At 64.4% G+C, this 27331-nt stretch overlaps 7 protein-coding genes and 2 non-coding genes across 9 annotated transcripts; 4 read left to right on the top strand and 5 right to left on the bottom strand.

The window, feature by feature from the left end:
- Nucleotides 1-4781: 4781 nt before the first annotated feature.
- RHOBADRAFT_67071 (uncharacterized protein) lies at nt 4782-5476 on the bottom strand (the record flags this gene model as incomplete). The annotated part of the gene is made up of 2 exons (XM_018419169.1): nt 4782-4910; nt 5025-5476. Coding segments are annotated over 2 exons (509 nt in total), but the record flags the coding sequence as incomplete, so codon positions are not given.
- A 222-nt stretch (nt 5477-5698) lies between these two features.
- RHOBADRAFT_56623 (uncharacterized protein) lies at nt 5699-13035 on the bottom strand (the record flags this gene model as incomplete). The annotated part of the gene is made up of 2 exons (XM_018418434.1): nt 5699-6022; nt 10639-13035. 2 exons carry the CDS (start codon nt 13033-13035, stop codon nt 5699-5701), a joined length of 2721 nt encoding a protein of 906 aa, XP_018267639.1.
- Nucleotides 9222-9306, top strand: RHOBADRAFT_t151. The gene has a single exon. It is a non-coding gene; the product is annotated as a tRNA-Tyr (tRNA).
- Nucleotides 9591-9690, top strand: RHOBADRAFT_t152. Its single transcript has one exon. It is a non-coding gene; the product is annotated as a tRNA-Arg (tRNA).
- Nucleotides 13036-14053: 1018 nt separating the features above from the next.
- On the top strand, nt 14054-16048 carry RHOBADRAFT_40432 (uncharacterized protein; the record flags this gene model as incomplete). The annotated part of the gene is made up of 8 exons (XM_018413709.1): nt 14054-14197; nt 14261-14423; nt 14569-14881; nt 14970-15053; nt 15134-15258; nt 15343-15601; nt 15670-15851; nt 15930-16048. Coding segments are annotated over exons 2-8 (1131 nt in total), but the record flags the coding sequence as incomplete, so codon positions are not given.
- Nucleotides 16049-16421: 373 nt separating this feature from the next.
- RHOBADRAFT_19358 (uncharacterized protein) lies at nt 16422-17749 on the bottom strand (the record flags this gene model as incomplete). Its single annotated transcript, XM_018412486.1, has 5 exons — nt 16422-16788; nt 16871-16935; nt 16975-17196; nt 17274-17511; nt 17592-17749. Coding segments are annotated over 5 exons (1050 nt in total), but the record flags the coding sequence as incomplete, so codon positions are not given.
- A 636-nt stretch (nt 17750-18385) lies between these two features.
- Nucleotides 18386-20791, bottom strand: RHOBADRAFT_40426 (uncharacterized protein). The gene is made up of 11 exons (XM_018413708.1): nt 20673-20791; nt 20444-20570; nt 20099-20173; nt 19907-20030; nt 19672-19825; nt 19433-19588; nt 19264-19339; nt 19095-19191; nt 18874-19013; nt 18725-18783; nt 18386-18647 (listed from the first exon to the last, which is right to left on the bottom strand). Exons 1-11 carry the CDS (start codon nt 20774-20776, stop codon nt 18434-18436), a joined length of 1326 nt encoding a protein of 441 aa, XP_018267636.1. The 5' UTR covers nt 20777-20791; the 3' UTR covers nt 18386-18433.
- A 345-nt stretch (nt 20792-21136) lies between these two features.
- On the bottom strand, nt 21137-23752 carry RHOBADRAFT_31015 (uncharacterized protein). The gene is made up of 11 exons (XM_018412940.1): nt 23693-23752; nt 23598-23627; nt 23448-23534; nt 23348-23362; nt 23054-23270; nt 22970-22986; nt 22855-22904; nt 21868-22785; nt 21579-21751; nt 21381-21488; nt 21137-21280 (listed from the first exon to the last, which is right to left on the bottom strand). Exons 3-11 carry the CDS (start codon nt 23519-23521, stop codon nt 21209-21211), a joined length of 1644 nt encoding a protein of 547 aa, XP_018267635.1. The 5' UTR covers nt 23522-23534; nt 23598-23627; nt 23693-23752; the 3' UTR covers nt 21137-21208.
- A 1549-nt stretch (nt 23753-25301) lies between these two features.
- Nucleotides 25302-27056, top strand: RHOBADRAFT_40419 (uncharacterized protein). Its single transcript, XM_018413707.1, has 6 exons — nt 25302-25442; nt 25634-25725; nt 25831-25837; nt 25912-26023; nt 26104-26809; nt 26892-27056. The coding sequence occupies exons 2-6, from the start codon at nt 25636-25638 to the stop codon at nt 26997-26999; spliced, it is 1023 nt and encodes a 340-aa protein (XP_018267634.1). The 5' UTR covers nt 25302-25442; nt 25634-25635; the 3' UTR covers nt 27000-27056.
- The last annotated feature ends 275 nt before the right edge of the window (nt 27057-27331 follow it).

The raw sequence follows: 27331 nt of genomic DNA, 5'->3' as shown, positions 1-27331 counted from the left end.
GATGCTACCGATGCACTGGCCCAAATCTGGCTCCATTACTGTCAAGGTATACTATTGTATGGTCCCTGTGCCCAAGCGGTAGGTCAGTAGCCCTGTTCCTCATGGAGCTGTGCGCGCAGACGGGTTGGGTCCGAGTGGGGCCAAGAGGCTTGGTCTGGCTGATGATGCTACCGATTCACTGGCCCAAATCTGGCACCCATTACAGTCAAGGTATACTATTGTATGGTCCCTGTGCCCAAGCGGTAGGTTCGGGAGACCTGTTGCCTCATTGAGCTGCGCACGCAAGACCGGTTTGGGTCCGAGTGGGGCCAAGAGGCTTGGTCTCGCTGATGATGCTACCGATGCACTGGCCCAAATCTGGCTCCATTACCGTCAAGGTATACTATTGTATGGTCCCTGTGCCAAGCGGTAGGTCAGTAGCCCTGTTCCTCATGGAGCTGTGCGCGCAGACGGGTTGGGTCCGAGTGGGGCCAAGAGGCTTGGTCTGGCTGATGATGCTACCGATGCACTGGCCCAAATCCGGCCCCATTACTGTCAAGGTATACTATTGTATGGTCCCTGTGCCAAGCGGTAGGTCAGTAGCCCTGTTCCTCATGGAGCTGTGGGCGCAGACGGGTTGGGTCCGAGTGGGGCCAAGAGGCTTGGTCTGGCTGATGATGCTACCGATGCACTGGCCCAAATCTGGCCCCATTACTGTCAAGGTATACTATTGTATGATCCCTGTGCCAAGCGGTAGGTCAGTAGCCCTGGTCCTCATGGAGCTGTGCGCGCAGACAGGTTGGGTCCGAGTGGGGCCAAGAGGCTTGGTCTCGCTGATGATGCTACCGATGCACTGGCCCAAATCTGGCTCCATTACCGTCAAGGTATACTATTGTATGGTCCCTGTGCCAAGCGGTAGGTCAGTAGCCCTGGTCCTCATGGAGCTGTGCGTGCAGACGGGTTAGGTCCGAGTGGGGCCGACAGGCTTGGTCTGGCTGACAATGCTACTGATGCACTGGCCCAAATCTGGCTCCATTACCATCAAGGTATACTATTGTATGGTCCCTGTGCCAAGTGGTAGGTCAGTAGCCCTGTTCCTCATGGAGCTGTGCGTGCAGACGGGTTAGGTTCGCGTGGGGCCAAGAGGCTTGGTCTAGCTGATGATGCTACCAATGCACTGGCCCAAATCTGGCCCCATTACTGTCAAGGTATACTATTGTATGATCCCTGTGCCAAGCGGTAGGTCAGTAGCCCTGGTCCTCATGGAGCTGTGCGCGCAGACAGGTTGGGTCCGAGTGGGGCCAAGAGGCTTGGTCTCGCTGATGATGCTACCGATGCACTGGCCCAAATCTGGCTCCATTACCGTCAAGGTATACTATTGTATGGTCCCTGTGCCAAGCGGTAGGTCAGTAGCCCTGGTCCTCATGGAGCTGTGCGTGCAGACGGGTTAGGTCCGAGTGGGGCCGACAGGCTTGGTCTGGCTGACAATGCTACTGATGCGCTGGCCCAAATCTGGCTCCATTACCATCAAGGTATACGATTATATGGTCCCTGTGCCAAGCAGTAGGTTAGTAGCCCTGTTCCTCATGGAGCTGTGCGCGCAGACGGGTTGGGTCCGCGTGGGGCCAAGAGGCTTGGTCTGGCTGACAATGCTCCTGATGCACTGGTCCAAATCTGGCTCCATTACCATCAAGGTATACTATTGTATGGTCCCTGTGCCAAGTGGTAGGTCAGTAGCCCTGTTCCTCATGGAGCTGTGCGTGCAGACGGGTTAGGTCCGAGTGGGGCCGAGAGGCTTGGTCTAGCTGATGATGCTACCAATGCACTGGCCCAAATCTGGCTCCATTACCGTCAAGGTTTACTATTCTATGATCCCTGTGCCAAGCGGTAGGTCAGTAGCCCTGTTCCTCATGGAGCTGTGCGCGCAGACGGTTTGGGTCCGAGTGGGGCCAAGAGCTTGGTCTGGCTGATGATGCTACTGATGCACTGGCCCAATCTGGCTCCCATTACTGTCAAGGTATACTATTGTATGGTCCCTGTGCCAAGTTGTAGGTCAGTAGCCCTGTTCCTCATGGAGCTGTGGGCGCAGACGGGTTGGGTCCGAGTGGGGCCAAGAGGCTTGGTCTCGCTCATGATGCTACCGATGCACTGGCCCAAATCTGGCTCCATTACCGTCAAGGTATACTATTGTATGATCCCTGTGCCAAGCGGTAGGTCAGTAGCCCTGTTCCTCATGGAGCTGTGCGCGCAGACGGGTTGGGTCCGAGTGGGGCCAAGAGGCTTGGTCTCGCTCATGATGCTACCGATGCACTGGCCCAAATCTGGCTCCATTACCGTCAAGGTATACTATTGTATGATCCCTGTGCCAAGCGGTAGGTCAGTAGCCCTGTTCCTCATGGAGCTGTGCGCGCAGACGGGTTGGGTCCGAGTGGGGCCAAGAGGCTTGGTCTGGCTGACAATGCTCCTGATGCACTGGTCCAAATCTGGCTCCATTACCATCAAGGTATACTATTGTATGGTCCCTGTGCCAAGTTGTAGGTCAGTAGCCCTGGTCCTCATGGAGCTGTGCGCGTAGACGGGGTGGGTCCGAGTGGGGCCAAGAGGCTTGGTCTCGCTCATGATGCTACCGATGCACTGGCCCAAATCTGGCTCCATTACCGTCAAGGTATACTATTGTATGGTCCCTGTGCCAAGCAGTAGGTTAGTAGCCCTGTTCCTCATGGAGCTGTGCGCGCAAACGGGTTGGGTCCGCGTGGGGCCAAGAGGCTTGGTCTGGCTGATGATGCTCCTGATGCACTGGTCCAAATCTGGCTCCATTACCATCAAGGTATACTATTGTATGGTCCCTGTGCCAAGCGGTAGGTCAGTAGCCCTGGTCCTCATGGAGCTGTGCGCGCAGACGGGTTGGGTCCGAGTGGGGCCAAGAGGCTTGGTCTGGCTGATGATGCTACCGATGCACTGGCCCAAATCTGGCCCCATTACTGTCAAGGTATACTATTGTATGATCCCTGTGCCAAGCGGTAGGTCAGTAGCCCCGGTCCTCATGGAGCTGTGCGCGTAGACGGGGTGGGTCCGAGTGGGGCCAAGAGGCTTGGTCTCGCTGATGATGCTACTGATGCACTGGCCCAAATCTGGCTCCATTACCGTCAAGGTATACTATTGTATGGTCCCTGTGCCAAGCGGTAGGTCAGTAGCCCTGGTCCTCATGGAGCTGTGCGCGTAGACGGGTTGGGTCCGAGTGGGGCCGAGAGGCTTGGTCTACCTGAGGATGCTATCAATGCACTGGCCCAAATCTGGCTCCATTACCATCACGGTATACTATCATGTGGTCCCTGTGCCAAGCGGTAGGTCAGTAGCCCTGTTCCTCATGGAGCTGTGCGTGCAGACGGGTTAGGTCCGAGTGGGGCCAAGAGGCTTGGTCTGGCTGATGATGCTACCAATGCACTGGCCCAAATCTGGCTCCATTACCGTCAAGGTTTACTATTGTATGGTCCCTGTGCCAAGTTGTAGGTCAGTAGCCCTGTTCCTCATGGAGCTGTGCGTGCAGACGGGTTGGGTCCGAGTGGGGCCAAGAGGCTTGGTCTCGCTCATGATGCTACCGATGCACTGGCCCAAATCTGGCTCCATTACCGTCAAGGTATACTATTGTATGGTCCCTGTGCCAAGCGGTAGGTCAGTAGCCCTGTTCCTCATGGAGCTGTGGGCGCAGACGGGTTGGCTCCGAGTGGGGCCAAGAGGCTTGGTCTGGCTGATGATGCTACCAATGCACTGGCCCAAATCTGGCTCCATTACCGTCAAGGTTTACTATTGTATGGTCCCTGTGCCAAGTTGTAGGTCAGTAGCCCTGTTCCTCATGGAGCTGTGCGCGCAGACGGGTTGGGTCCGAGTGGGGCCGAGAGGCTTGGTCTGGCTGATGATGCTACCGATGCACTGGCCCAAATCTGGCTCAATTACCGTCAAGGTATGCTACTAAATGGTCTCTGTGCTGAGTAGCAGGTTGGGGGGGCTGTTCCTCATGGAGCTGGGCGCGCAAAGGGTTCAGGTCCGAGAGGGTCGGGCTCGCCAGGAACAGGTTTGCCTTTGCAGAACTGGGGCACAAGCTCCATTCAACTTCTAACCTAGCTAACCATTTAAAGGACTTCTTACTCTCCTCTGCCCTGCAGCGGCAGCCCAATCTGACTGCGTCACGGCCGGGTGGAAGGAAAAAGAAGGTGCAGGCTCAGGGGGGAACTGGGGCACAAGCTCGATTCAACTTCTAACCTAGCTAACCATTTAAAGGACTTCTTACTCTCCTCTGCCCTGCAGCGGCAGCCCAATCTGACTGCGTCACGGCCGGGTGGAAGGAAAAAGAAGGTGCAGGCTCAGGGTGGAACTGGGCCACAAGCTCTGTTCAACTTCTAACCTAGCTAACCATTTAAAGGACTTCTTACTCTCCTCTGCCCTGCAGGGGCAGCCCAATCGCACTGCGTCACGGCCGGGTGGAAGGAAAAAGAAGGTGCAGGCTCAGGGGGGAACTGGGCCACAAGCTCTGTTCAACTTCTAACCTAGCTAACCATTCAAAGGACTTCTTACTCTCCTCTGCCCTGCAGCGGCAGCTCAATCTGACTGCGTCACGGCCGGGTGGAAGGAAAAAGAAGGTGCAGGCTCAGGGGGACGGTCCCGCTGAGCATGCTCCTGATGCAAGATTGCAAATCTGGCTCCATTACCGTCAAGGTATGCTACTAAATGGTCTCTGTGCTGAGTAGCAGGTTGGGGGGGCTGTTCCTCATGGAGCTGCGCGCGCAAAGGGTTCAGGTCCGAGAGAGAGAGAGAGAGAAAGAGATTCCATTTTCAAGTCGCCTGAGGCCTTCTACAGACCCATGTTGACCGGTCAGCTACCCGCTGCCCAAGGGGAGGAAGGTGGAGGAGGGTGTGGAGGGGGAGGAGAGGTGCTAAACAAGCTCAAAAAGAACGTGAGAGGTCAAGAAATGAGGGAGGTATCGAACAAAGGAGGGAAGTGTCAATGACGACAAAGAAAAAGTCAAGGAGGGTTGCGCTAGGCGTACAGGGTAGTAAAGGAAGGTGTGTCGAGTCGATAGAAAGAAGAAAGGTGGAAAACGAGGTCGAAATGGGCGAGTTGTGGCGGTTCCCCAAGCCGACACCCGAAAGGGCGCCGACGAGGAGGAGGTCAACTCCTTCACCTTGCCCAGCTGCACCGGCGTTGCGCTGCGGCAGCCGCGTGCGGGTCGACTGGCCCAGGGTCGACGCGCAGGCGGGCGGCAAGCGGCAAACGCGCGGGCGAGAGGGGAGGTCCGCCGCCGAGATGGCGGCGAGGAAGAGGCTGAGGACGGACCTGAGGGCGTGCGACATCGCTCAGCTGCGGCCGCCGAGGGTATGGCTTGCCCAGGGCCGCGCTGCGACGGCAGGCAGCGAGTGGATGCGCACGCCCGTGAGGAAGGCCCGTCCAGGTACCCACCGCCGGGAAGAGGGGGGGGGAGGTGGTCGAGTCGATGTCGAGGTTAACGGAAAGGTGTACAGGGATGTAGGGGAGGGTATAACGAGTCGAAAGAAAGAAGAACGAAAGAAAAAGACCGAGAAATGACGGAGTTGTCGAGAGGTTGGCGGATGAGGTTTGGCGAGGAGGAGGAGGAGGAGGGCAGCGGATAGAGAGAAACGGTCGGGCGCACGAGGAATTCCCTCCCATGTCCTCCCACACGTCCACCGAGTCCCTCAGGTCCACCTAGACGCCCTGCTTGACCGTGCCCGCCGAGTCCTTGACCGCCTCGTGCAGCCGAGGGAACCGCCCGGTGTCGTTGACGAACTTGAGGACGGGGCGGGCGAGGGCGAGGTCGGTGAGGAGGGTGGCGAGGGGTGGCATGGCGTCCTTGCCGGTCGCACGCACGAGCGCAGCACGAGGCGCGGCGTAGAGGGGGCAGGCGAGGAGGAAGTGAGCCCGAGTCTCCTCCTCGCCGCACTCGCACAGGCCGGTCGGGTGGCGCTGGATGCGGTGCAGGTGCGCCGCGAGGCCGGCAAAGTCGAGCCGCAGCCTGGCGAGCAGCGTGCTCTGCCGGCGCGAGAGGGTCGGGCTCGCCAGGAACAGGTTTGCCTCTGCAGAACTGGGGCACAAGCTCCATTCAGCTTCTAACCTAGCTAACCATTTACAGGACTTCTTACTCTCCTCTGCCCTGCAGGGGCAGCCCAACCCGACTGCGTCACGGCCGGGTGAAAGGAAAAAGAAGGTGCAGGCTCAGGGTGGAACTGGGCCACAAGCTCTGTTCAACTTCTAACCTAGCTAACCATTTAAAGGACTTCTTACTCTCCTCTGCCCTGCAGGGGCAGCCCAATCGCACTGCGTCACGGCCGGGTGGAAGGAAAAAGAAGGTGCAGGCTCAGGGGGGAACCGGGCCACAAGCTCCGTTCAACTTCTAACCTAGCTAACCATTTAAAGGACTTCTTACTCTCCTCTGCCCTGCAGCGGCAGCCCAATCGCACTGCGTCACGGCCGGGTGGAAGGAAAAAGAAGGTGCAGGCTCAGGGGGACGGTCCCGCTGAGCATGCTCCTGATGCAATATTGCAAATCTGGCTCCATTACCATCAAGGTATGCTACTAAATGGTCTCTGTGCTGAGTAGCAGGTTGGGGGGGCTGTTCCTCATGGAGCTGCGCGCGCAAAGGGTTCAGGTCCGAGAGGGTCGGGCTCGCCAGGAACAGGTTCGCCTCTGCAGAACTGGGGCACAAGCTCCATTCAACTTCGAACCTAGCTAACCATTTACAGAACTTCTTACTCTCCTCTGCCCTGCAGGGGCAGCCCAATCGCACTGCGTCACGGCCGGGTGGAAGGAAAAAGAAGGTGCAGGCTCAGGGGGGAACTGGGCCACAAGCTCTGTTCAACTTCTAACCTAGCTAACCATTCAGCGGACTTCTTACTCTCCTCTGCCCTGCAGCGGCACCCCAATCTGACTGCGTCACGGCCGGGTGGAAGGAAAAAGAAGGTGCAGGCTCAGGGTGGAACTGGGCCACAAGCTCTGTTCAACTTCTAACCTAGCTAACCATTTAAAGGACTTCTTACTCTCCTCTGCCCTGCAGCGGCACCCCAATCTGACTGCGTCATGGCCAGGTGGAAGGAAAAAGAAGGTGCAGGCTCAGGGTGGAACTGGGGCACAAGCTCTGTTCAACTTGTAACCTAGCTAACCATTTAAAGGACTTCTTACTCTCCTCTGCCCTGCAGGGGCAGCCCAACCCGACTGCGTCACGGCCGGATGGAAGAAAAAAGAAGGTGCAGGCTCAGGGTGGAACTGGGCCACAAGCTCTGTTCGACTCCTAACCTAGCTAACCATTTAAAGGACTTCTTACTCTCCTCTGCCCTGCAGGGGCAGCCCAGCCCGACAGCGTCACGGCCAGGTGGAAGGAAAAAGAAGGTGCAGGCTCAGGGGGGAACTGGGCCACAAGCTCTGTTCAACTTCTAACCTAGCTAACCATTTAAAGGACTTCTTACTCTCCTCTGCCCTGCAGCGGCAGCCCAATCGCCTTGCGTCACGGCCGGGTGGAAGGAAAAAGAAGGTGCAGGCTCAGGGGGACGGTCCCGCTGAGCATGCTCCTGATGCAATATTGCAAATCTGGCTCCATTACCATCAAGGTATGCTACTAAATGGTCTCTGTGCTGAGTAGCAGGTTGGGGGGGCTGTTCCTCATGGAGCTGCGCGCGCAAAGGGTTCAGGTCCGAGAGGGTCGGGCTCGCCAGGAACAGGTTCGCCTCTGCAGAACTGGGGCACAAGCTCCATTCAACTTCGAACCTAGCTAACCATTTACAGAACTCCTTACTCTCCTCTGCCCTGCAGGGGCAGCCCAATCGCAATGCGTCACGGCCGGGTGGAAGGAAAAAGAAGGTGCAGGCTCAGGGGGGAACTGGGCCACAAGCTCTGTTCAACTTCTAACCTAGCTAACCATTTAAAGGACTTCTTACTCTCCTCTGCCCTGCAGCGGCACCCCAATCTGACTGCGTCATGGCCAGGTGGAAGGAAAAAGAAGGTGCAGGCTCAGGGTGGAACTGGGGCACAAGCTCTGTTCAACTTGTAACCTAGCTAACCATTTAAAGGACTTCTTACTCTCCTCTGCCCTGCAGGGGCAGCCCAACCCGACTGCGTCACGGCCGGATGGAAGAAAAAAGAAGGTGCAGGCTCAGGGTGGAACTGGGCCACAAGCTCTGTTCGACTCCTAACCTAGCTAACCATTTAAAGGACTTCTTACTCTCCTCTGCCCTGCAGGGGCAGCCCAGCCCGACAGCGTCACGGCCAGGTGGAAGGAAAAAGAAGGTGCAGGCTCAGGGGGGAACTGGGCCACAAGCTCTGTTCAACTTCTAACCTAGCTAACCATTTAAAGGACTTCTTACTCTCCTCTGCCCTGCAGCGGCAGCCCAATCGCCTTGCGTCACGGCCGGGTGGAAGGAAAAAGAAGGTGCAGGCTCAGGGGGACGGTCCCGCTGAGCATGCTCCTGATGCAATATTGCAAATCTGGCTCCATTACCATCAAGGTATGCTACTAAATGGTCTCTGTGCTGAGTAGCAGGTTGGGGGGGCTGTTCCTCATGGAGCTGCGCGCGCAAAGGGTTCAGGTCCGAGAGGGTCGGGCTCGCCAGGAACAGGTTCGCCTCTGCAGAACTGGGGCACAAGCTCCATTCAACTTCGAACCTAGCTAACCATTTACAGAACTCCTTACTCTCCTCTGCCCTGCAGGGGCAGCCCAATCGCACTGCGTCACGGCCGGGTGGAAGGAAAAAGAAGGTGCAGGCTCAGGGGGGAACTGGGCCACAAGCTCTGTTCAACTTCTAACCTAGCTAACCATTCAGCGGACTTCTTACTCTCCTCTGCCCTGCAGCGGCACCCCAATCTGACTGCGTCACGGCCGGGTGGAAGGAAAAAGAAGGTGCAGGCTCAGGGTGGAACTGGGCCACAAGCTCTGTTCAACTTCTAACCTAGCTAACCATTCAAAGGACTTCTTACTCTCCTCTGCCCTGCAGCGGCAGCCCAATCTGACGGCGTCACGGCCGGGTGGAAGGAAAAAGAAGGTGCAGGCTCAGGGGGACGGTCCCGCTGAGCATGCTCCTGATGCAATATCGCAAATCTGGCTCCATTACCATCAAGGTATGCTACTAAATGGTCCCTGTGCTGAGCATCAGGTCAGGAGGGCTGTTCCCCATGGAGCTGCACGTGCAAACCATTTGGGTCTTAGACGGGCACGCTTGCCAGGCCCGCTCGTTGCCTCAAGCCCCGCTTAACTCAGCTGGAAGAGTGTCAGACTGTAATCGGTTACGTTCATCTGAAAGTCCCTGGTTCGATCCCGGGAGCGGGGATATCTTTTTGCTCTGCCTGCTACGCATCGAGCGGAGGAGGTCACGCCGGGAACAGCACAGCAGGACGGACCTGCGCATGACGTTCGCCAAAGACCGCGTTTGCGTGAGCAGCACTGTCCCGACCCAGCCGGTTGTTGGCGAGAAGCGCCAGGCGGCCCTCCTACTCGGCCTGGCGAGCTTGGATCCGGATGGACCGAAGGACGGAAAGGGCCCACCCGCCTTTGCAGCGACAGTTCAAGCACAGGCCTGATTTGTATGCTCATAGCCCGGCGCCCATCAACATCGGCCGCGTGGCCCAATGGCAAGGCGTCTGACTACGACTGTTCGCCCTGAGGCGATCGTGTGTAAATCAGGAGATCGTGGGTTCGAGCCCCATCGTGGTCAACTTTTGTCCGGAAAGCTCCCGACTTTTTTTGGGAGGTGCGCGGGAGCCCGCTTGTAGCCCGAGGCGCGAGGCGTGCTCGGCAACAGCTCTGTTTGCTTCCGAGCAAGGCGGGATTTGTCAGGCTGCATCCCCTGAGTCTATTGTCGCTTTGGCGGAGCTGTCGGATTCGTGGGGGAAGGCGTAAAGCACGAGGTGCGGCAACTTGGGAAGGTCAGAAGCGACGCGCCTTGCCTGGCAACCACAGCTCTCCTCGCTGTGCCGAGCGCGCAGAGCATTTGAGTACGGTCCTCTGACGACGTCTAGACCGTCTCAAGGGGCATGCAGGCTGTCATGTCGGGTTGAACGCCACCGACTCTGGCAGCGCACGCCATGCTGCAGCCGGCAAGCAGGCAGCGCAGCGCAGCCCGGTTGCTCCTCCTGCTGCCTGCGTGCATGCATAGAGAACACACAACGGATGGGTCGCCGCAATCAGTGAACGCCCATCGCGAACCGCGCACGGTCATTTGCCCTGCGACCGCTCGCAACTGTTCGCTTTCCAGGCTTTCTATTCTCGCTTCTCGCAAGCCTCGCGCCGCCACGAGTGCGCGTGATGAATCGACGAACGCGTGACAGGAAAGCAAAGGAGGGGCAGCTACAAAGGCGGAGGGACAAAGCGGGAGGTAGAGACGACAACGAGGGAGCGGGCCAAGTACAGAGACACGGACAAAGAAGGGGGACTAGTACAGGCGACGAGGAAGGGCCGTCGACGAGGTGCGGCGGAGGTGGTCAGACGCTGCGAGGAATGGCGGGTCAGTGCCCGAAACGCAAGTCGGCGCGACACCCGATGGCCGAGAGGAGGAGAGGAGGGGACGCACTCGACGCCCGCATCAGGCACGCCGCTCGCGACGACCCACGCGCCGCTCGACCTTCTCGGCGAGCCGCCTCGCCGTCCTCGCAGCCCGGCGGACGTGGCGCCGGCTCTCCTCGGCCCCTTCCTGCACGGCGCCCGTGCAGCGCTTCGAGACGACGTCGACGGCGGCGCGACCGACCGAGGCTCGGGCAAGGCGAGATGAGGCGTACGAGCGGATGCGGGCGACGACGAGGTCGAGGTCGGCCCGGAGGTCGAGCCGGGGGAGGCGAGACGAGGCAGCCTCTTTGAGCTGGCGCCGCGAAGGAGTCGACGCCTCGAGACGACGCAGAGCTCGACGGGCTCGGTGCGGGAGCTGGGCCGTGAGCGCGGCCTCGACCATGGCCCGCCTGCCCGCCTCGGTCACGCGCCCGGCGCGCCTCGACTGCGCCTTGATGTGGCCGACCACGTCGTGCGTCAACTCGGGAGCGCGGCGCACCGAGCGGACGAGGCGCTCGACCTCGCGCCGAGTGCGCGCGCCAGAGCTTGAGCCGAGCGCTCGCACCGACTTGCGCACGTGCGCCCTGCGGCTCAGGCGACGAGCGCGCTCGACGACGGCCGCGAAGCCGGCGTGCGTCGACTGCGTCACGAGCGCGCCCGTCGAACGTGCGAGGCGGCCGGCGCGGTCTGCGACGCCATGGGCGTGCGAGGCGGGCGGGACGACGCGCTGCGCACGGGCGAGGCGCTCGACGACGAGGTCGTGCACGCGGTCCTGGAGGCGACGAGCTTGCGGCGGGAGCTGCTGCGCCTCGGGCGCGTCGACGGGCGAGTCCGCGACGGCGGCCGGCTCGCGGAACAGCGAGACGCGCTCCGTCTCCTCCTCGGCGCCGCCCTGCTGCTCGACGCCGGGCCCGGTACCGAGCTCGACGCGCGCGCGCCTCGGGCGAGGGTGGCCGCAGCGCTTGCCGTGGGCGACGGCCGTCGCGGTCGGGGCGCGAACGGCCGGCGCAAAGGGGACGACGGCGCGACGAGGGGCGGCAGAGAGGGTCGCGAGGGCGCAAGCCGCGCAGGGCCGGGTGCTCGAGTGGACGTGGACCGGCGCTGCGGCCGTCGACGGCTCGGGCTTGGCCGGCGAGGACGGGCTGACCGGCTCGGCGACTGGGAACAGCTTGCGCCGAGGCGACGGAGGCGACGACGGCGACGCCGCAGCCGGCTCGACAGCGGCGGCACCAGCAGACGGCGACGGCGACACGACGTCGCCCAGGACCGTCTCGAGCCAGGCAGCCGCCGTAGGGGCGTCGGCGGTAGACGGGTGGCTTTGGCCAACGTCGGGGCGCACGGCCTGAGCGCCCGCTCGAGGGCCGTCCCGCTCGCAGGCCCTTGTGCCGACGACGACGCCGGGACCGGCGGACGACGGGCCGAGCCAGATCGACGCCGAGAGGGCGAGCGTAGTGGCGAGCGCGACGGCGAGGAGGGTGCGACGGCGCTGGAAGAGGGCGTGCGAGGCGTCGCGGCGTACTTGGCGCTGAACGGCGGCGGTCGCGTCCTCGACGACGGGAGAGAGAGGCTCGCTGGCGAGGGGGCGCTGCTCGGGCGGCTCAACGAGCTCGGGCGCGGCGACGGCGACCTGGGCCGCGGCAGGCACGACGGTGGCCTGGCTCGACACGAGCGAGCTGCCGGCCATCGAGCTGAGGACCGAGCTCTCGAGCTCGAGCTTGACGTCGTCGCCGTCGCCCTCGACGCTGCGCACCGTCTGCACGCCGCGCTCGCGCATGCCCTGCTCGCGCTTCTTGGCGCTCAGGCGTGTGCGGCGGACCCACTCTCCGACGCCGCCCTCGACGGCGCGCACGCGCTGCTCGTCCTCGTCGCCGCTGTCGACGCCGATCGGCGGCTCGTCCTGGGCGCGGAGGAGCGGGCTCGTGAGGCCGGACCCCGAGTCGGGCTCGGCGGCCTCGTCGGCCGCCGACGACGACGCGGGTGCCGTGCGGGCGTCGAGCAGGAGCGAGTAGGCGCCCTCGCCGTCGAGAAGGATCGACTCGTCGAGGTTGGCGGTACGCCCGGGCTGCTCGCCGCCGCGGTCGCGCTCCGAGTGGGCCTGCCCGCCGTCGCTCGCGGCCGACGACGACGACGCGTTGAGCGGGTCGGGGAAGCTGAGCTTCATGTGCGAGGGCGAGTCCGAGTCGTCGGCCGACTCGCTCGCGCTGTCGTTCGAGCTGGTCGCGGTGCCGAGGGAGCGGATCGAGGCCACGTCGGCGGCGGGAGGTGCGGCAGGCGCGGACGCTACGGGCGGCGGCAGCTCGGCGCTGCTGACGAGGTCGAACGCGTCGTCGTCGCCCTCGTCCTCCTCGGAGATGTGCTCGGCGTCCGACGACGACGACCAGTCCGACTCGCGCGACGACAGCGAGTGGAGGTCGGCCGGGCGGCGGTGCGAGCGCGAGGTGGACGAGGCCGACGAGTGCGTGTACGAGGGCGAGGGCGGAGGGAGCGGGTCGTCGGCGAGCGGAACGAGGGGGTACATGCTGCGTGACCGAGGGTCAGCATGCGCCCTTTGTGCGGGAGAGTCGAGGAGTGGGGAGACGGACTTGGACGAATGCGACCGGGAGCGGCGCAGGCGAGTCGCTGCGCAGGCGGTCGGCCGAGCTGCGCAAAGAGAGTGCAATGTCAGTGCGTGATACGACAGCAGGCAATGTTGGGTGCGACACGGCGATGGTGAGGGCGAGCCCGCGAGATGGCCCGAATCCTCCGACGACGGCTTCAGGCCGAGAACAAGACGCGAGATGTCCTGGACCGCATGCGGACACCCTGCATCTGACCGCAGCGAGCACAGCGCGCCCGCACTGCAAGCCAGAACGCGAGCATCCACCGGGTACCGCCCCGCCGCCGAGTCCCGCTCGAATGGCCCGCCCTCGAGCCCTCGAGCCCTCGCACGACGACGCTCGACCGCGTGGAGGACACACACCTGCCTTTAGTCTCCCGCCGACCCTCTCCCTCACGCCAGGCCGACTGCAGGTGGCGCGAGAGCCTCGGTCGGCCCGCGCAGAGGAGGCTTTCCCAGCGCGACGGCGACAGCGCGGGAGGGTGCGGTGGGCGGCGGGAAAGATGCGTGAGAGTCGTGCTCACCTGTTGACGGCAAACCTGGTGCGCTTTGGTCGAGAGCGAGAGAGGGACAAGGGCACAAGGCGCGAGCAAGTGGGGGCGACCGAGCGGGACGGCGCCTCTCGCTCGCAGCGACGCCCTGCGCGGTCGATGGACTTACAAAGCTGTCGCTAGTCTATCGTAGCTGGACTTCCGCGCACACAGTGAGCTTGCAAGACGTCTCTTGAGCGCGCCGCCTCCAACCGAGACATGCTGTCGCATTTTTGACCCGTCGCGACCGCAGCTCTCGCTTGTCTAGAGCCGCGTTGAGAGCCGGAGTACCGACGCACACGGCCCAAGAAGGCGCTCGTAGCCGCGCAAGCTGTGAGGAGAGACGCTCCCCACGCTCACCGCGAGCCGCGAGCTCACCAGCTCACCTTGACCACCACGCGCCATGGCTTCGACCGAGCGCAAGCGCAAGTGGGACGAGCCCGGCTCTCCCTCAACCGCGTCCCAGGACCCGGCCAAGCACGTCAAGACCGAGGACGACAACGGGCATCTGGGTGACCCGAACCGCGATGGCGACAAGGCCGCTGCAGCTGCTGGTGCGTCCCCTCAGCTCTTCCACAGTGTACTGCATGAGCTCACAGTGCTCTCCCTGCGCGCAGCCTCGATCGCAGCTCGCCTCGCGACGCAGTACGGCGCCGCGCCCCCGCCGGGTCAGGCTCCGCCTCCTCCTCCTGCCGGCGGTGGAGCGGCGGCGGGCAGCGCGGCAGACTCGATGGGAGCTGGGGACAAGCGCGAGCGCGAGAGGGAGCGCGCACAAGGCCTGTCAGTCCCCCTTCCATCCCTTCTCCCTCCCTCTCTCCCTCCTCGCCCGACGGTCCTCGTCAAGCCGTCGGCGGTCCACGCCCGACTCAGGGCGGCAGTCCATCCATCTTCGAGCACCGCGGCTGACCCACCTCGTCACCGACAGGTTCGTCGAGGACATCGAGATCAACGACCTGCGCAACAGGTACCTTCTCACCAAAGGCCCGACGCAGCAGCAGATCCTCGCCGACACGGGCGCCGCCGTCCTGACCAAGGGCGTGTGGTACCCGGACAAGGCCATGGCGACCGACAAGGACCCGCCCTTGTACCTGCACATCACGGCAGAGTCGGCCGACAAGCTCGAGGCCGGCGTGCGCGCCGTCCAGGCCCTCATCGACCAGGAGCTCAACCTGCTCGACACGCGCAGGGGCCCGCAGCGCGGCGAGGACCTGCCCCGTGACTCTGGGTACGGCCAACGTGTGCGTCCTGCCCCCCTGTCTTTCCCTCTCCTTCTCGGGTTGTGCCCACGAGCGCGCCGACTGACCTCTCGCCCGCCCCGTCCCGCAGCGCAAGTGGCCCGAGGAGAAGGTCCTCATCGAGCTCGAGCCGTTGCGCAACTTCAACCTGCGCGCCAAGACGGTCGGGCCCGGCGTGCGTCCCTGCCGGTCCCATCGCTCCTCGAGCCTTGGCCCCTCGCGACCCGCACTGACCCGCGCTTTCTCCGCTCGCAGGGCATGTTCGTCAAGTGGATCCAGCAGGAGACGGGCACGCGCGTGCAGATCAAGGGTCAAGGGTCGGGCTTCATCGAGACGGACACGGGGAGGGAGAGCGATGACCCGCTGCACGTCAATATCGCGTGCGTCCCTTGCCCTCTCCTGTCTCTTTCAGTGCCTCGCTCTCTCTCCCTGACGTTCACTGACTCGTACTTCCACCCCGACAGCGGCCCCGAGCAGGCGCAGATCGACCGCGCCGCCGAGCTCGCCCGCGACCTCCTCAAGGTCGTGCGCGAGAAGCACACCGAGGCGCGCGAGGCGCTCGCCCCGTACGGCGGCGGCGGTGGCGGCGGCGGGCAGTTCACGCCGAGCGGGTCCAACATGCAGCAGTACGGCGCGCCGATGCGGTTCGGCGCCGGCGGTGGGCCGGACCAGATGGGCCAGATGGGGCAGCAGCAGCAGCAGCAGAACCCGTACAGCTATCAGGTGCGCCGACACTCTCCCTGCTCTCACTCGTCGTGCGACGGTCCTGACGGCTCGACATCCTCTTGCAGCCTAACCAGTACGCCGGCGCAGGCCTCACGGCGCCGCTCCCGCCGACCGAGGCGCCACCTGCCGCGCCGACGGCGACGGGCGACGAGCCGGCGGGCGCACAGGCCGCGAGCGGCTTGAGCCCCGAGGCGTACACGGCGTGGTGGCAGTCGCTGGACCAGGCGAGCAAGGACTACTACACCCAGTGCGCTTTCGCCTTTTCTCTCCTCTCCTCCTTCGCCCTCGATCCCGGCACTGACTCCTCGGTTCCCTCAACGTGCAGGTACTACGCCGCCTACGCCCAGTACGCCGCCAACCCGGCCGCTGCCGCGACCGCCGCCGCCACCACCACGACGCCCGCACCCCCGATTGAGCCCGCCCCTCCTGCCCCTCCCTCCGACGCACCTCCCCCGCCGCCGCCTTCTTCCGCAGCCCCGCCACCACCGCCGCCGAGCGACGCGCCGCCTGCGCCGCCCCAGGGCGGGCAGGGGAGGTACGGCGCCGTGCCGCCGCCGGCGGGCTTGTGAGCGCGTGTGGACGGCCAGCGAGGCGAGGAGTGTCGTAGCGCGAGGGGCCTGTACATGTAGCGCTTGTGTATCGCGTTGACGAGCGAGCGAGAGCAGCCTGCTGGCGAGAGCGAGAGCGTCACGGCGAGAGCGAGAGCGCGCCGCTCGAGCCCCTCGAGCAGGACGGCTTTCTGAAACGCTCACTCTCGCTCGGGCACAGACGAACGCGACAGGGCGAGCCGGGTTGCATTACACGAGCGCACACGAGTCTACAGCTGGAGCACGAGCTTCGGCTGTTCGCGCCTCCCACTCTCGCCGTCCCGGCCGTCGTCCTGCCCGACGCGCTCCCGCCGCTGCTCCTGCTCGCCAACAAGCACGGACACGATGTCGTCCCAGCACTCGTCGCTGATCTCCATGTGGACGCCGTCGCACACGCGCCTGTCGACCCTGCCGCGCTCGTCGAGTGCGCGCAGGCCGACCCAGTCGTGGCTGTACAGCGGGAGGAGGGACCACGGGAGCGGGTCGGCGTAGCAGCCTGGGACGGGAGGGAGCGGCGGGAGAGGGCAGGTCGAGGTGTCGTTGGGCGAGGGGAGGGTGAAGTGGGCGGATTGGGGAGGAATGACCGTCATGTCGTCGCTGCGAATGGGTGAGAGACGCGCGTCAGGGAGGACACGATGGAAGAGAGCCGATGGAAGAGAGAGAGCGACGCGAGACGCACCTGAAGCGGATGAGGACGAGCTGGTCGAGCGCAGCCAGGTTCTTGCTGTACGTCGCGTTCCTCGGCTCGGCTCCCTCCTCGCCACCGCCGCCGACGACGACGACCTGCTCATCGCCCTCGCGCTCGTTGTTGATGTCGCGCAGGAAGTCGTTGACCGAGAGGTACTCGTCGATGCGCTCCGGGTCGCGAAAGTACTGCGCGGGGACGATGTTGTGCTGGGCCCACGACGTGTAGATGCCCGAGCGGACGAGCGACAGGTGCATGAGCCTGCAGGGTGAGAGCAGGCCCGAGTCGGGCGGGCAGGGAGGGAGGGACGAGATGCCCATCTGCGTGCGGGAACGAGTCCAGGTCGGCCACGTGGAGGAGGCGCAGGAGGGGGAGGATGACGGTCTGCGGGACGCACATGCTGACTGCCGACCGTGACGAGCCTCCTCATCGTCGCACCAGGGCTCGCGACGCCCCTCCCGACGGCGCCACAGCGCTCGACGACCGCCCGCAAGAGCTGGCCGCCCTGCGAGAAGCCGACCGCGTCAAACTGGCCTGACGGGTTTAGGACCGGGTCGACGAGCTGCGGGAGGTCGCCGAGCTGGGCGCACACGTGCGCGATCTGGTCGTTGGCCGAGCCGAAGAACGTGGCGCGTCTGTGGGCGCGAAAGCGGCGCAAGGTCAGTCCTTGTATGGCGACCTCGACGGGACTCTGATAGGGCGAGTCGGCACGCACTGGTCGGCTGGACCGTCCTCGCCGATCTGAATGATGTGGACAAAGACACCCTTGAGTGCTGGCCTGCCCTCGAGGTCCTCCTTGAGACCCAGAAGGCCGGGCGCGTCGAAGCTGTCGCCGAGGCCGTGCCAGATCTGCGGTGGCTCGTCCAGGTCAGTTCTCGTGCGACACGAAGCCCAGGAATACGAGCGAGGGGACGCACGACGATCGGGACCGGGATTGGCTTGACGGCTGCAGAGAGCGAGATGGTCGGGAGGGCGGCCGGCGAGGAGAGGGCGGTGGCAAGGGCGACGAGGGCTTGCGGGAGGTGCAGCATGGCCGCGCACTCGAGCTTCTGCGTGGGTGAACCGGGACTGGTCAGCTCGGGTGCGCGAGAAGGGGGCGCCGAGGTGTCGTCGGCAACGGACGAGAGCGGGCTGGCTGCGTCCCCGTCGACACCTCCTGAAGCCACGCAGGTACCGCAAGACATGCTGGAGAGTCCTTCAGACCCACGTCGCGCAGCCGCCATGGCTTGCGATCCGGCGTCAGCCGTCCAGTACGCCGCCCCCACCTCGTCCGACCGTGAGCGCCGCGCAACGAGCTCACCCGAGGCACTGCGCTCGCTCGCTGCCGCCAGTGTCAAGAGAACGGGGGCTCACAGCTGTCGTGCGCAAAGCTGGCTGGCTGAAGAGCGAGGTGAAGGTGCGGCGAGAGCTGAAGGCTCGTTCTCGGACCGCGCGGCGCTCAGTGAGCGGCTCGTCCAGCTCGAGCAAGCGAGCTGTCGATCTCTCCCTCGAGCGAGCACCCTCCAGACATGCACGAGACCCTCGTCTCAATGCATCGAGCCCCTCGCCCTCGCCCAGCTACGGCCACCCTGGCGACAACGCCTTCCTCCTCACCTCGTCCTCGCCGCCCTTGGTGTAGAACACGCCAAACTTTCTCCTGCACGCGTTGCTGCCGCCCTCCTGGTACTCTTGCCGCGTGACGAACGCGTTGGGCTGGAGCGGCGGCGAGAAGTGCGACGGGGCGGGCGCCGACAGGTGCGCGGCGGCAGAGGCTGCGGCAGAGGTGGTCGGACTGTGCGGCGAGAGAGCTCGTCAGTGTCAGGACAAGTATAGAGAGTGATTGAGAGGAAGAGAGAGGAGGTGGCGCACGAGGAGGAGAGCGTGACCCGGATGTCGAACTCGGTCGGCGCGAACGAGCGCAAGTCGCTCTGGCTGTGCGGCCACGACGCATGACACATCGTCAGCTCACGCTCGACTTGCGACAAGAAGGCGACGATGGGAGGAGAGGACGCGAGGACGCACAGCCGCTCGGCAAAGCCAGGAAACTGTGCGCTGCCGCCGACGAGGACGATGTTGGCCCAGAACATGCCCTGGACCTCCTGCGGCAGGGCGGCAATGGCGAGCGCGACCGTCTCGGCGAGTCCAGCCTGGTTGAGGTCTGCGGGAGAGCCAGATTCATGTCAGGCACGGGTTCGAGAGAAAGAGAGGAGAGGAGAAAGAGGGAAAGGGGAGGACGCACCGATCGTCGTCGGGTTGAAGAGCACCTCAGGGACCGTGAAGCGCTCGTTGCACAGGTGGAGCAGCTGCTCCTCTTCCTTCTCGGGCACAGGCGCAGGCTGGAGCGAGGCGGGCAAGGTCGGGTCGGGCGGTGGAGGCGACGGCGGCGCAGGCGTGAGGCCCGTGCGGACGTAGCCGAGCTTGTTCTTCGAGCCGGGCGTAAAGTCGGGCAGGACAAAGGTGCGCACGATCGGGTTTGTCGGCCGGCTGCGGGTCAGGGGCGAGAGTCAGCTCGGGCGCCGCATGACGCTCGCGCCTCGCCCGGACAGCTCGAGAGAGGGAGGACGACGGCCGACTCACTTTGCCGCCTCCCAGTCGTGGTCCCACTGCGTCGACACGTAACACGTCTGCTCCTTGGCGTACTCCATGACGGCGGTCTGGTCCATCATGTACCAGTGGCGGTACGAGACGATTTCCTTCAAGTAGTTGGTCAGGAGCTTGCCGCCGACGTCGATCCTGCGGGTGCGAGTACGCGTCTTAGCTCACGTTCAGGCGAACAGGAAGGACGGGAGAGGGAGAGAGAGAGAGAGGGTGCGCACCGACGAGCAGCGTGGCTGACGATCGCTCCTCGCAAGACGGGCACAACGTGCGTGAAGCTGAAGCCGGCGTCGACGACGAGGACGCATTCTGGGGGCGGCGTAGGGTAGTGCGGGTCTCCTCGTGCGTCGGCGCCATACGGGATGAGGGCGGGTGCTGCGAGGTGGCGCGAGACAAGACGGTCAGGAACGGCGCGCTCACGGGTCCCGGACGAGCGAGAGGGAGAGGGAGACGCACCAGGACACCGAAGGTAGCTCGAAAAGTCGTAGTCCTCGAAGATCATCTGGTCGTAGTGCTCCTGGACGTTGGGCAGGTTGAACATGGGCTCGGTGACGAGCAAGTTGGTCTCTTGCGGCGAGATCTGTCCGTCGCGGGCAAGTCAGTCGCAATCAACGGAGGGAGCAGGAGGAGGAGCGCAGCCGAGCGCACCTGCAAGCCTCGCCCTCGGTGTCCAAAGACACGGTCCCACACGGTCTTCTCGACCTCCCAGTTGTTGAGGATTCCCTGCGCGCATGAAGGAGAAAGAGGTCAGTGAATCTGCTCGCGCCCGTGTACCTCGACCTCGCCGTGCCGAGCACCTCCTCCTGCTGCTGCCCCTTGTCCCCCGAAAGACAGGCCTCGCTCGAGCGGCGGTCCGGCAGGGGCGCTCGTCAAGGACTTGCACCGCCCCCTCGACTCGCCGGCCGTCCACGCATGTCCAGCCGTCCTTGCACGCTCGCCCGCCTCGACCGACAGCAAGAGAGACAGGGGAAGAGAGAAACAGCAGGGACGCACCCTCTCCATCGGGACGCGAAAGGTCAACCCGCCAAAGTCGTCGCACTCGTCCGTGAGCTCGTCGCCGACAAAGCTGCGCTTCGCCGTCTTGCTGCGCGCGATCGTGTTGCGGTAGACCTGTACGACACTGCGCGCGAAGAAGAGCGGCCCGGCAAGCGGTGCTCGTCATGCGGTGAGCTCATCAATCGTGGGAGAAAGGGGAGGAGGAGGGAGACGAGAGGGGACGCACGGCGGTGTGGCAGACGGCCCTGCGCCAGGTTGAGCCCATGCGGCCTTGATAGTGTGGGCGCCATTGTCCAGGATGAGGATCGGGGACGGCTGGGCTTGCTCCATCGCGATGAGGGGAAGAGGGGGAGAAGCCGCTCGGCGGCAGAGCTCTTGAAGGCGTGTACTTGTGCTGAAGGAGGCTGTTGGCGACGCTGAAGCTGCTGGCGCACTCGAGACAGCTCTTCGACGGCGGTCGCTGCCGGTGACAGGTGGGGGAGGAGCAACATCTCGCCGCGGTCGTCGCGCCCTTCCTCGCCGCACGGAGCAGCGGGATTTTCGGCAGGTCCTGATCTGGCCCGAGCCCGTCTCTCTCACTGCCTCTGTCGAGAGCTCACGGCGACAGACAGACGAAGCTGCGGCGGCCTCACACGGACCTCGCTGCTCAAGCGCCGCCTCGCCGCCTCGCCGCGCTCGCCACTCGAAGACGACGTGGGTGCAACAGAAAGATGGAAATAATGCAGCATGAGATACGACGCAAGAAGACAGAGGCCAACTCGCTCAGTCGAGGAGGTCGGTGACGGCACCGTGCGACGCGTCCGAGACGAGCTTCGTGTACTTGTACAGGGTGCCCTGCGAATGCGCGACACGTCTCGGTGTCAGTAACGGGTCGCGACGACGCATCGTGGCACTCCCAGGGACGAGGGGAGGAGAGGGACGCAGAAAGACGCACCTGCTTGACCTTGGGCTCGCGCGGGGTCCACTCCTTGCGCCTGCGCTCGAGCTCCTCGTCCGAGATGCGCATATCGATCGTGTTCTTGATGGCGTCGATGTAGACGACCTGCACGGCGGGAAGAGGCCGTGAGCTCGGGGTACCGCCGCGAGGGAAGACGCGAGGCGAGGAAGAGGACGAGGAGGAGGTGCGACGCACGTCACCGTCCTGCACGAGGGCAATGTTGCCGCCGACGAACGCCTCGGGGACGACGTGGCCGACCGTGAAGCCGTGCGTGCCGCCCGAGAAGCGGCCGTCGGTGACGCACGCGACGTGCTGGCCCAGGCCGGCGCCCATGACCATCGACGTCGTCTTGAGCATCTCGGGCATGCCTGCCGGGGGCGTGAGCGCAGCGAGGAGAGGACGAGGGTGGGGAGGGAACGGTGGAGGTCAGTGTCTGCTCGTTCGAGAGGACAGGGGGCCTGGACGAAGGAGAGGGAGGGCGCACCGGGACCGCCCTTGGGGCCGAGGTAGCGCAGGACGATGACCGTCTTCTCGCTCGTGTTGATGCTCTTGTCCTCAATGGCGTGATAGACGTCCTCCTCGTTGTCGAACACGCGCGCCTTGCCCTCGAACGTGAGGCCCTCCTTGCCCGTGATCTTGGACACGCAGCCGCCGGGCGCGAGGTTGCCCTTGAGGATGCGGATGTGGCCCGTCGACTTGATGGGCTTGTCGAGCGGACGGATGACGTCCTGGCCGTGCTTGAGCCCGGGGAGCGGCTCGAGGTTCTCGGCGAGCGTCTTGCCCGTGACGGTCATGATGTCGCCGTCGATGAGCTTGTTCTCGAGGAGGTACTTGAGGACGGCTGGGATGCCGCCAATCTTGTGCACGTCCTCCATGACGTACTTGCCCGACGGCTTGAGGTCGGCGACGAACGGTATCCGGTCGCTCACGGCCTGGAAGTCGTCGATCCCGAGCTTGACGCCGCACGAGTGCGCGATGGCGATCAGGTGCAGGACGGCGTTGGTCGAGCCGCCGAGGATCATGGTGAGCACCATGGCGTTCTCGAACGCCGAGCGCGTCATGATGTCGCGCGGGCGGATGTTGTTCTCGAGGAGGCGGCGCATGGCCGGGCCGACGGCGTCGCACTCGTCCTGCTTCTCCTTGTACGCGGCCGGGGTCGACGACGAGTACGGGAGCGTCATGCCCATGGCCTCGGCGGCCGACGCCATCGTGTTGGCCGTGTACATGCCGCCGCACGAGCCGCCCTCCTTGCGGCACGAGTTGCGCACCGTGTCGAGGCGGATCTTCTCGGCCTCGGGCGTCGAACCCATCTCGAGGAACTTGCCGTACGACTGGAACGCGCTCACGACGTCGAGGACTGGCTGGTCCTGACAGGAGCCCGGCTGCATCGTGCCGCCGTACACTGCACGTGAGGGGGCAGAGTGAGCGCTCGTTCAAGGGGAAAAAACGTGGGCCGAGGGGCGCGACGCACCCATGATACCTGGCCGGTTGAGGCGACCGAGAGCCATGAGGACACCGGGCCTGCAGAAGGAAAGAGAGTCAGTGCCGCCTCGCTCCCTCGTCGTCGACAACGGCCGCCGACGCACATGTTCTTGTCGCACGCCTGCAGTAGGGTATCAGGTCAGTCGGTGGGGCGCTCTGAAAGGGAAGGGAAGCGAACAAGGACGGACCGGGATCGTCACCATGCCGTCGAGCCAGTGGCCGCCGGCCGCCGTCTCGACCTGGTCGGCGATCAAGTCGCGGCTCTGGAGCGAGAAGCTCATGCCGAACGTGCCCATCGAGATGCCGTCCGAGACGCCGACCGTGCCGAACCCGTAGCCCGTGATGCCCGCGTTGGTGAGCGAGTCCTTGATGCGGTTGCCGAGGTGAAGGACGTGCTTGTTGCAGCTGCGGGGCCGCACGAGAGGTCGGGTCAGCGTCTCGTTGATCGTCGGGTCGACGGAGAGTTCAGGGAGAGTGCTCACGGGTTGCCGTCGTACCTGCGAGGCGCAAACGGGAGGGGCGAGGGCGAAACGAAAGTCAGTGTGCGGCCCGTAAGGCGGAACAAGGGCTGTTGGGACGCACCAGACGTTGGCGATGCCGACCATGGGCTTGTCGAGGTCCTTGGGCTGGTCGATGCCGTCGGTCGCGTACAGCATGGCCTGCGACGCGCTGCTCGGGGAACCGACTGGAGGTCAGCTCGGCGTCGCGAGAAAGGGAGAAGCGAGGACGCACCCCTGAGTCGGGTCGGACGTGATCAGGTGCCTGTGCGCTCGTCGATTCGTCAGTCCTTGGCAACAGGAGAACAGGGAGGGAGGCGGCCGACGCACGAGTAGCGGTTGATGCGGTCGCCCGCGGCAGGCGCGAGGGTCGGCTGCAGCGGGTTGCTCGGCGGTGCGCGTGCGGGCGTCGAGTTGAAGCGAGCATGGGTCGAGAGGGAGAAGAAGGACGGGGTGCGCGGCGCGGCGGCGCGCAGGCGGAGCGAGGCCATGGCGGCGAGGGAAGGAGCAGGAGGCGGGGGAGGAAGTTGGAGAACGGGGCTCGCTAGGCGAGTTGCTGCTTCTGGAGGACGATCAAAGGAAGGTCAGCGCACTTTCTAGAGGTGCAGCATGCTGCCGGCGGGGACCGTCGCGGCGAGATGCTGATCGGGAGATGAACGAGGTGGAGGGGAGGAGAGAGTGGAGCGGAAGGGGAGGGACGGACCTCGTGTGTGGGCTGCGGCAAGCCTGGAGCTGCAGTAGACGTAGGACCTCTCGGGCTGGCCAAGCACAGGACGGTGAAGGAGAGCGAGGTTGACTCTCGGCGGTCGTGAACGAGGCTCGCAAGCTGCGGGAGGCTTGAACCGCAACCGCTTCCCGGGCCACCCAGACTGGCTTGAGCTGGCCCGCACAAGCTCCCGCTCGGTGCTCTGCGCGGCCAGACACCCTCGCCGTGCGCTGCGTCGCTCTCCTCGTCGCGCCTCGCCCTATCGCCGTCCGCCGAATCCGACCTCGACCTCTCGCGCTCTGCGGCGGACGATTACGCCGTTCAGCACCGCCAGCAAGACGGCATGCAGCTGCGTGCCGGCGTGGGCGAGCTCAACGACAGTCGTGGGCCTGCGCCATGCCGGCGCCGGCGCCGCCCTCTTCCTGCCCGGCTCCCTTCCTCGGCGCCAGCCCAGCGCTTTCGCTGCGGCATGCAGGCGCAGCGCATCTGTCGGGACAAGGGGCTCGACATCCGCTGCTTGAGTGCGTCGACCACGCGCAGCGTGCGTATCCACCAGCTCGTCGTCGACCTTCGCTCGGCCTTGAGCCGCTCGGCTTCTCGCCCAGCTGCCATGTCAGACGAGGAGCTCCAGTTCCTGGCCATCGACATGCTGCCGGCTCTCTCTAGCCGAGGCCTTGCGCGCTCGAGCGCGAGGGGAGACTGCTCCGCACCATGACGCCGACCGGGACCGCCCGCTCGCCGCGACGCTTGTCCCGTCCTCGCGCACTGGGCCTCGATCGTCCAAGGCTCTCGCACCCTCGAGTACTCGTAGCGGCTCGTTCGCTGAGCCGAGAGCTGTTGCTGAGCTGGGCGCACGCGCCAGCAAAGGCTCGTGCGCGCCGTTGCCCTTTCACCCACGCGGTGCGCCCCTCCGCTCTCGGGTAGTTACCGCACATGCGCGTGCAGCTAGCACTCATTCCCGTGTATCTGCCGAGCTGCAACAGCAGAGCGGCTACCGCCGGCTTGGACAGAGTCAAGCGAGCGAAAGCGGCTCGTGCGTCGTCTCGAGAGTCGGCGAGGGAGCGATTACAGAGAGATTACTATTGCGAAGCGGTGCCCGAGTTGTGTGGAGCGGGTGGAGCGGCGTCGAACATAAGCGAGGCAAGCGACGGCCGCGACGAGCTGACCAATTTGTGAGCCCGCCCGAGACGGCGATTCGAAGCCGGACTCGGCTCGCTCGCTCTCTCCACCACACCCAGCTCCGCGCGCGCAAGCCCTTGTTCAAGCTGTTCCGCACAGCCCTCGTACCGACCACGTTCCGCCAGTTGCCCAAGCGCATCCTCCCGCAGCTCGCCGCCGTCTCGTTCGCCTCGTCCTTCTCGTCAACCTCTCTCGGTAAGTCACCGTCGCCACCTCGTCCGTCGGTCCAGCCTGCTGGCGAGCTTGACAGCGACAAGCAGCTGGATCGCGACCGCGCATGCCTACACGCCGCGACCCCGACTGACCACCCATCTTCCTCTCCCATCTCCCCCCCCTCCTCTCCCGGCAATCTCTCGCTCCCCTCGCCCGCCCCCGATCGACCGCAGCTATGGCCCCTATCGAAGTCAACGGCGGTGCCGCCGCTGAGAAGCCGTCCAACCACAACAAGGTCGTCGTCATTGGCTCTGGCCCGGCAGGCGTGCGTCCTCCGCTCTCTCTGCCCACCTCGTCCCGCACTCTCCCTCGGCATGAGGCAGTGTAGCTGACCTTCGTTCGCGCCCATCCTCTCTCTTCCTACCTGCAGCACACCGGTGCGTCCACTTTCTCTCATCGAGGAAACGGCGGCAGCGAGCACGACCACTGACCTCCTTGACCCGACCCTCAGCGTGCATCTACCTCGCGCGCGCCAACCTCAAGCCCGTCATGTTCGAGGGCATGCTCGCCAACGGCTTCGCGGCCGGCGGTCAGCTCACGACGACCACCGACGTCGAGAACTTGTGCGTCCGCGCTCGTCCCCGTCCCGAGCCCCCTTTCTCGAGACTGAGCAGCTGACCTCGCTCCCTCGCACTCGCGACAGCCCCGGCTTCCCCGAGGGCATCCGCGGCCCCGAGATGATGGACCTGTTCCGCGCCCAGTCGCTGCGCTTCGGCACGACGATCCACACCGAGACCATCTCCAAGGTGGACCTCTCGTCGCGGCCGTTCAAGTTCTGGCGCGAGGGCGCCGAGCAGGAGGACCCCGAGACGGCCGACACGCTCATCATCGCGACGGGCGCCTCGGCGCGCCGCATGAACTTGCCCGGCGAGGAGACGTACTGGCAGAGCGGCATTAGCGCGTGCGCCGTGTGCGACGGCGCCGTGCCCATCTTCCGGCGCAAGCCCCTCGCCGTCGTCGGCGGCGGCGATTCGGCGTGCGAGGAGGCCATGTACCTCACCAAGTACGCGTCGCACGTCAACCTGCTCGTGCGCCGCGACGTCCTGCGTGCGAGCAAGGTCATGGCCAAGCGCGCCATGAGTCACCCCAAGATCACGGTCCTGTGGAACACGGTCCCGCTCGAGGCCAAGGGCGACGGCGAGGTCCTGACGTCGCTGCGCGTCAAGGACACCAAGACGGGCGAGGAGCGCGACCTCGAGGCCAACGGCCTCTTCTACGCCATCGGCCACGTCCCCGCCACCGAGCTCGTCAAGGGCCAGGTCGAGCTCGACGCCGACGGCTACATCCTCACCAAGCCGGGCACGAGCCAGACGAGCGTCAAGGGCGTGTTTGCTGCTGGTGACGTCCAGGTGCGCCCCTCCTTCCCTTTCTCTCTCTCGACGCGCCCTCTCGACGCCGACCCACTGACTCAAGCTCGTCCTCCCGCAACAGGACAAGATCTACCGCCAGGCCATCACGAGCGCCGGCACGGGCTGCGTCGCGGCGCTGGAAGCCGAGCGCCTGCTCGCCGAGGAGGAGGTTCCGGGCGCCGACGACTAATCTAGACGTATCTCTCTCTCTTGCATGCAACCATCTGTGCGTTTCCTAGACCTCTTTCTGCGCCGTGCGAGGGTGTCCTGAGAGAGGAGAGCGAGCGAGAGCGACGAGAGCGGCTCGAGCGGCATGAGAAAGCGCGGAACGAGGAGCGCCTCAAGAGGTCCGAACGCGCCGTGAGACGTCTCTCGCTCGCATACTGCCGCCGCAGCTCACTCGCTGTCTGTCAGAAATCAAGCGTTGAGACAAGCCGCTCTCGCACGACGAGTCGACGAGCCCTCGAGCGGCCGCTCGCGCCACGCCGTCCCGCCTCTCGCGCTCCCTGCCGCTCTCACTCT

The sequence above is a fragment of the Rhodotorula graminis genome, assembly GCF_001329695.1.
Source record: "Rhodotorula graminis WP1 unplaced genomic scaffold RHOBAscaffold_21, whole genome shotgun sequence".
NCBI lineage: Eukaryota > Fungi > Basidiomycota > Microbotryomycetes > Sporidiobolales > Sporidiobolaceae > Rhodotorula > Rhodotorula graminis.
Note: the sequence above shows the minus strand (reverse complement) of the source record. Positions and strands in the feature narration are given on the sequence as shown.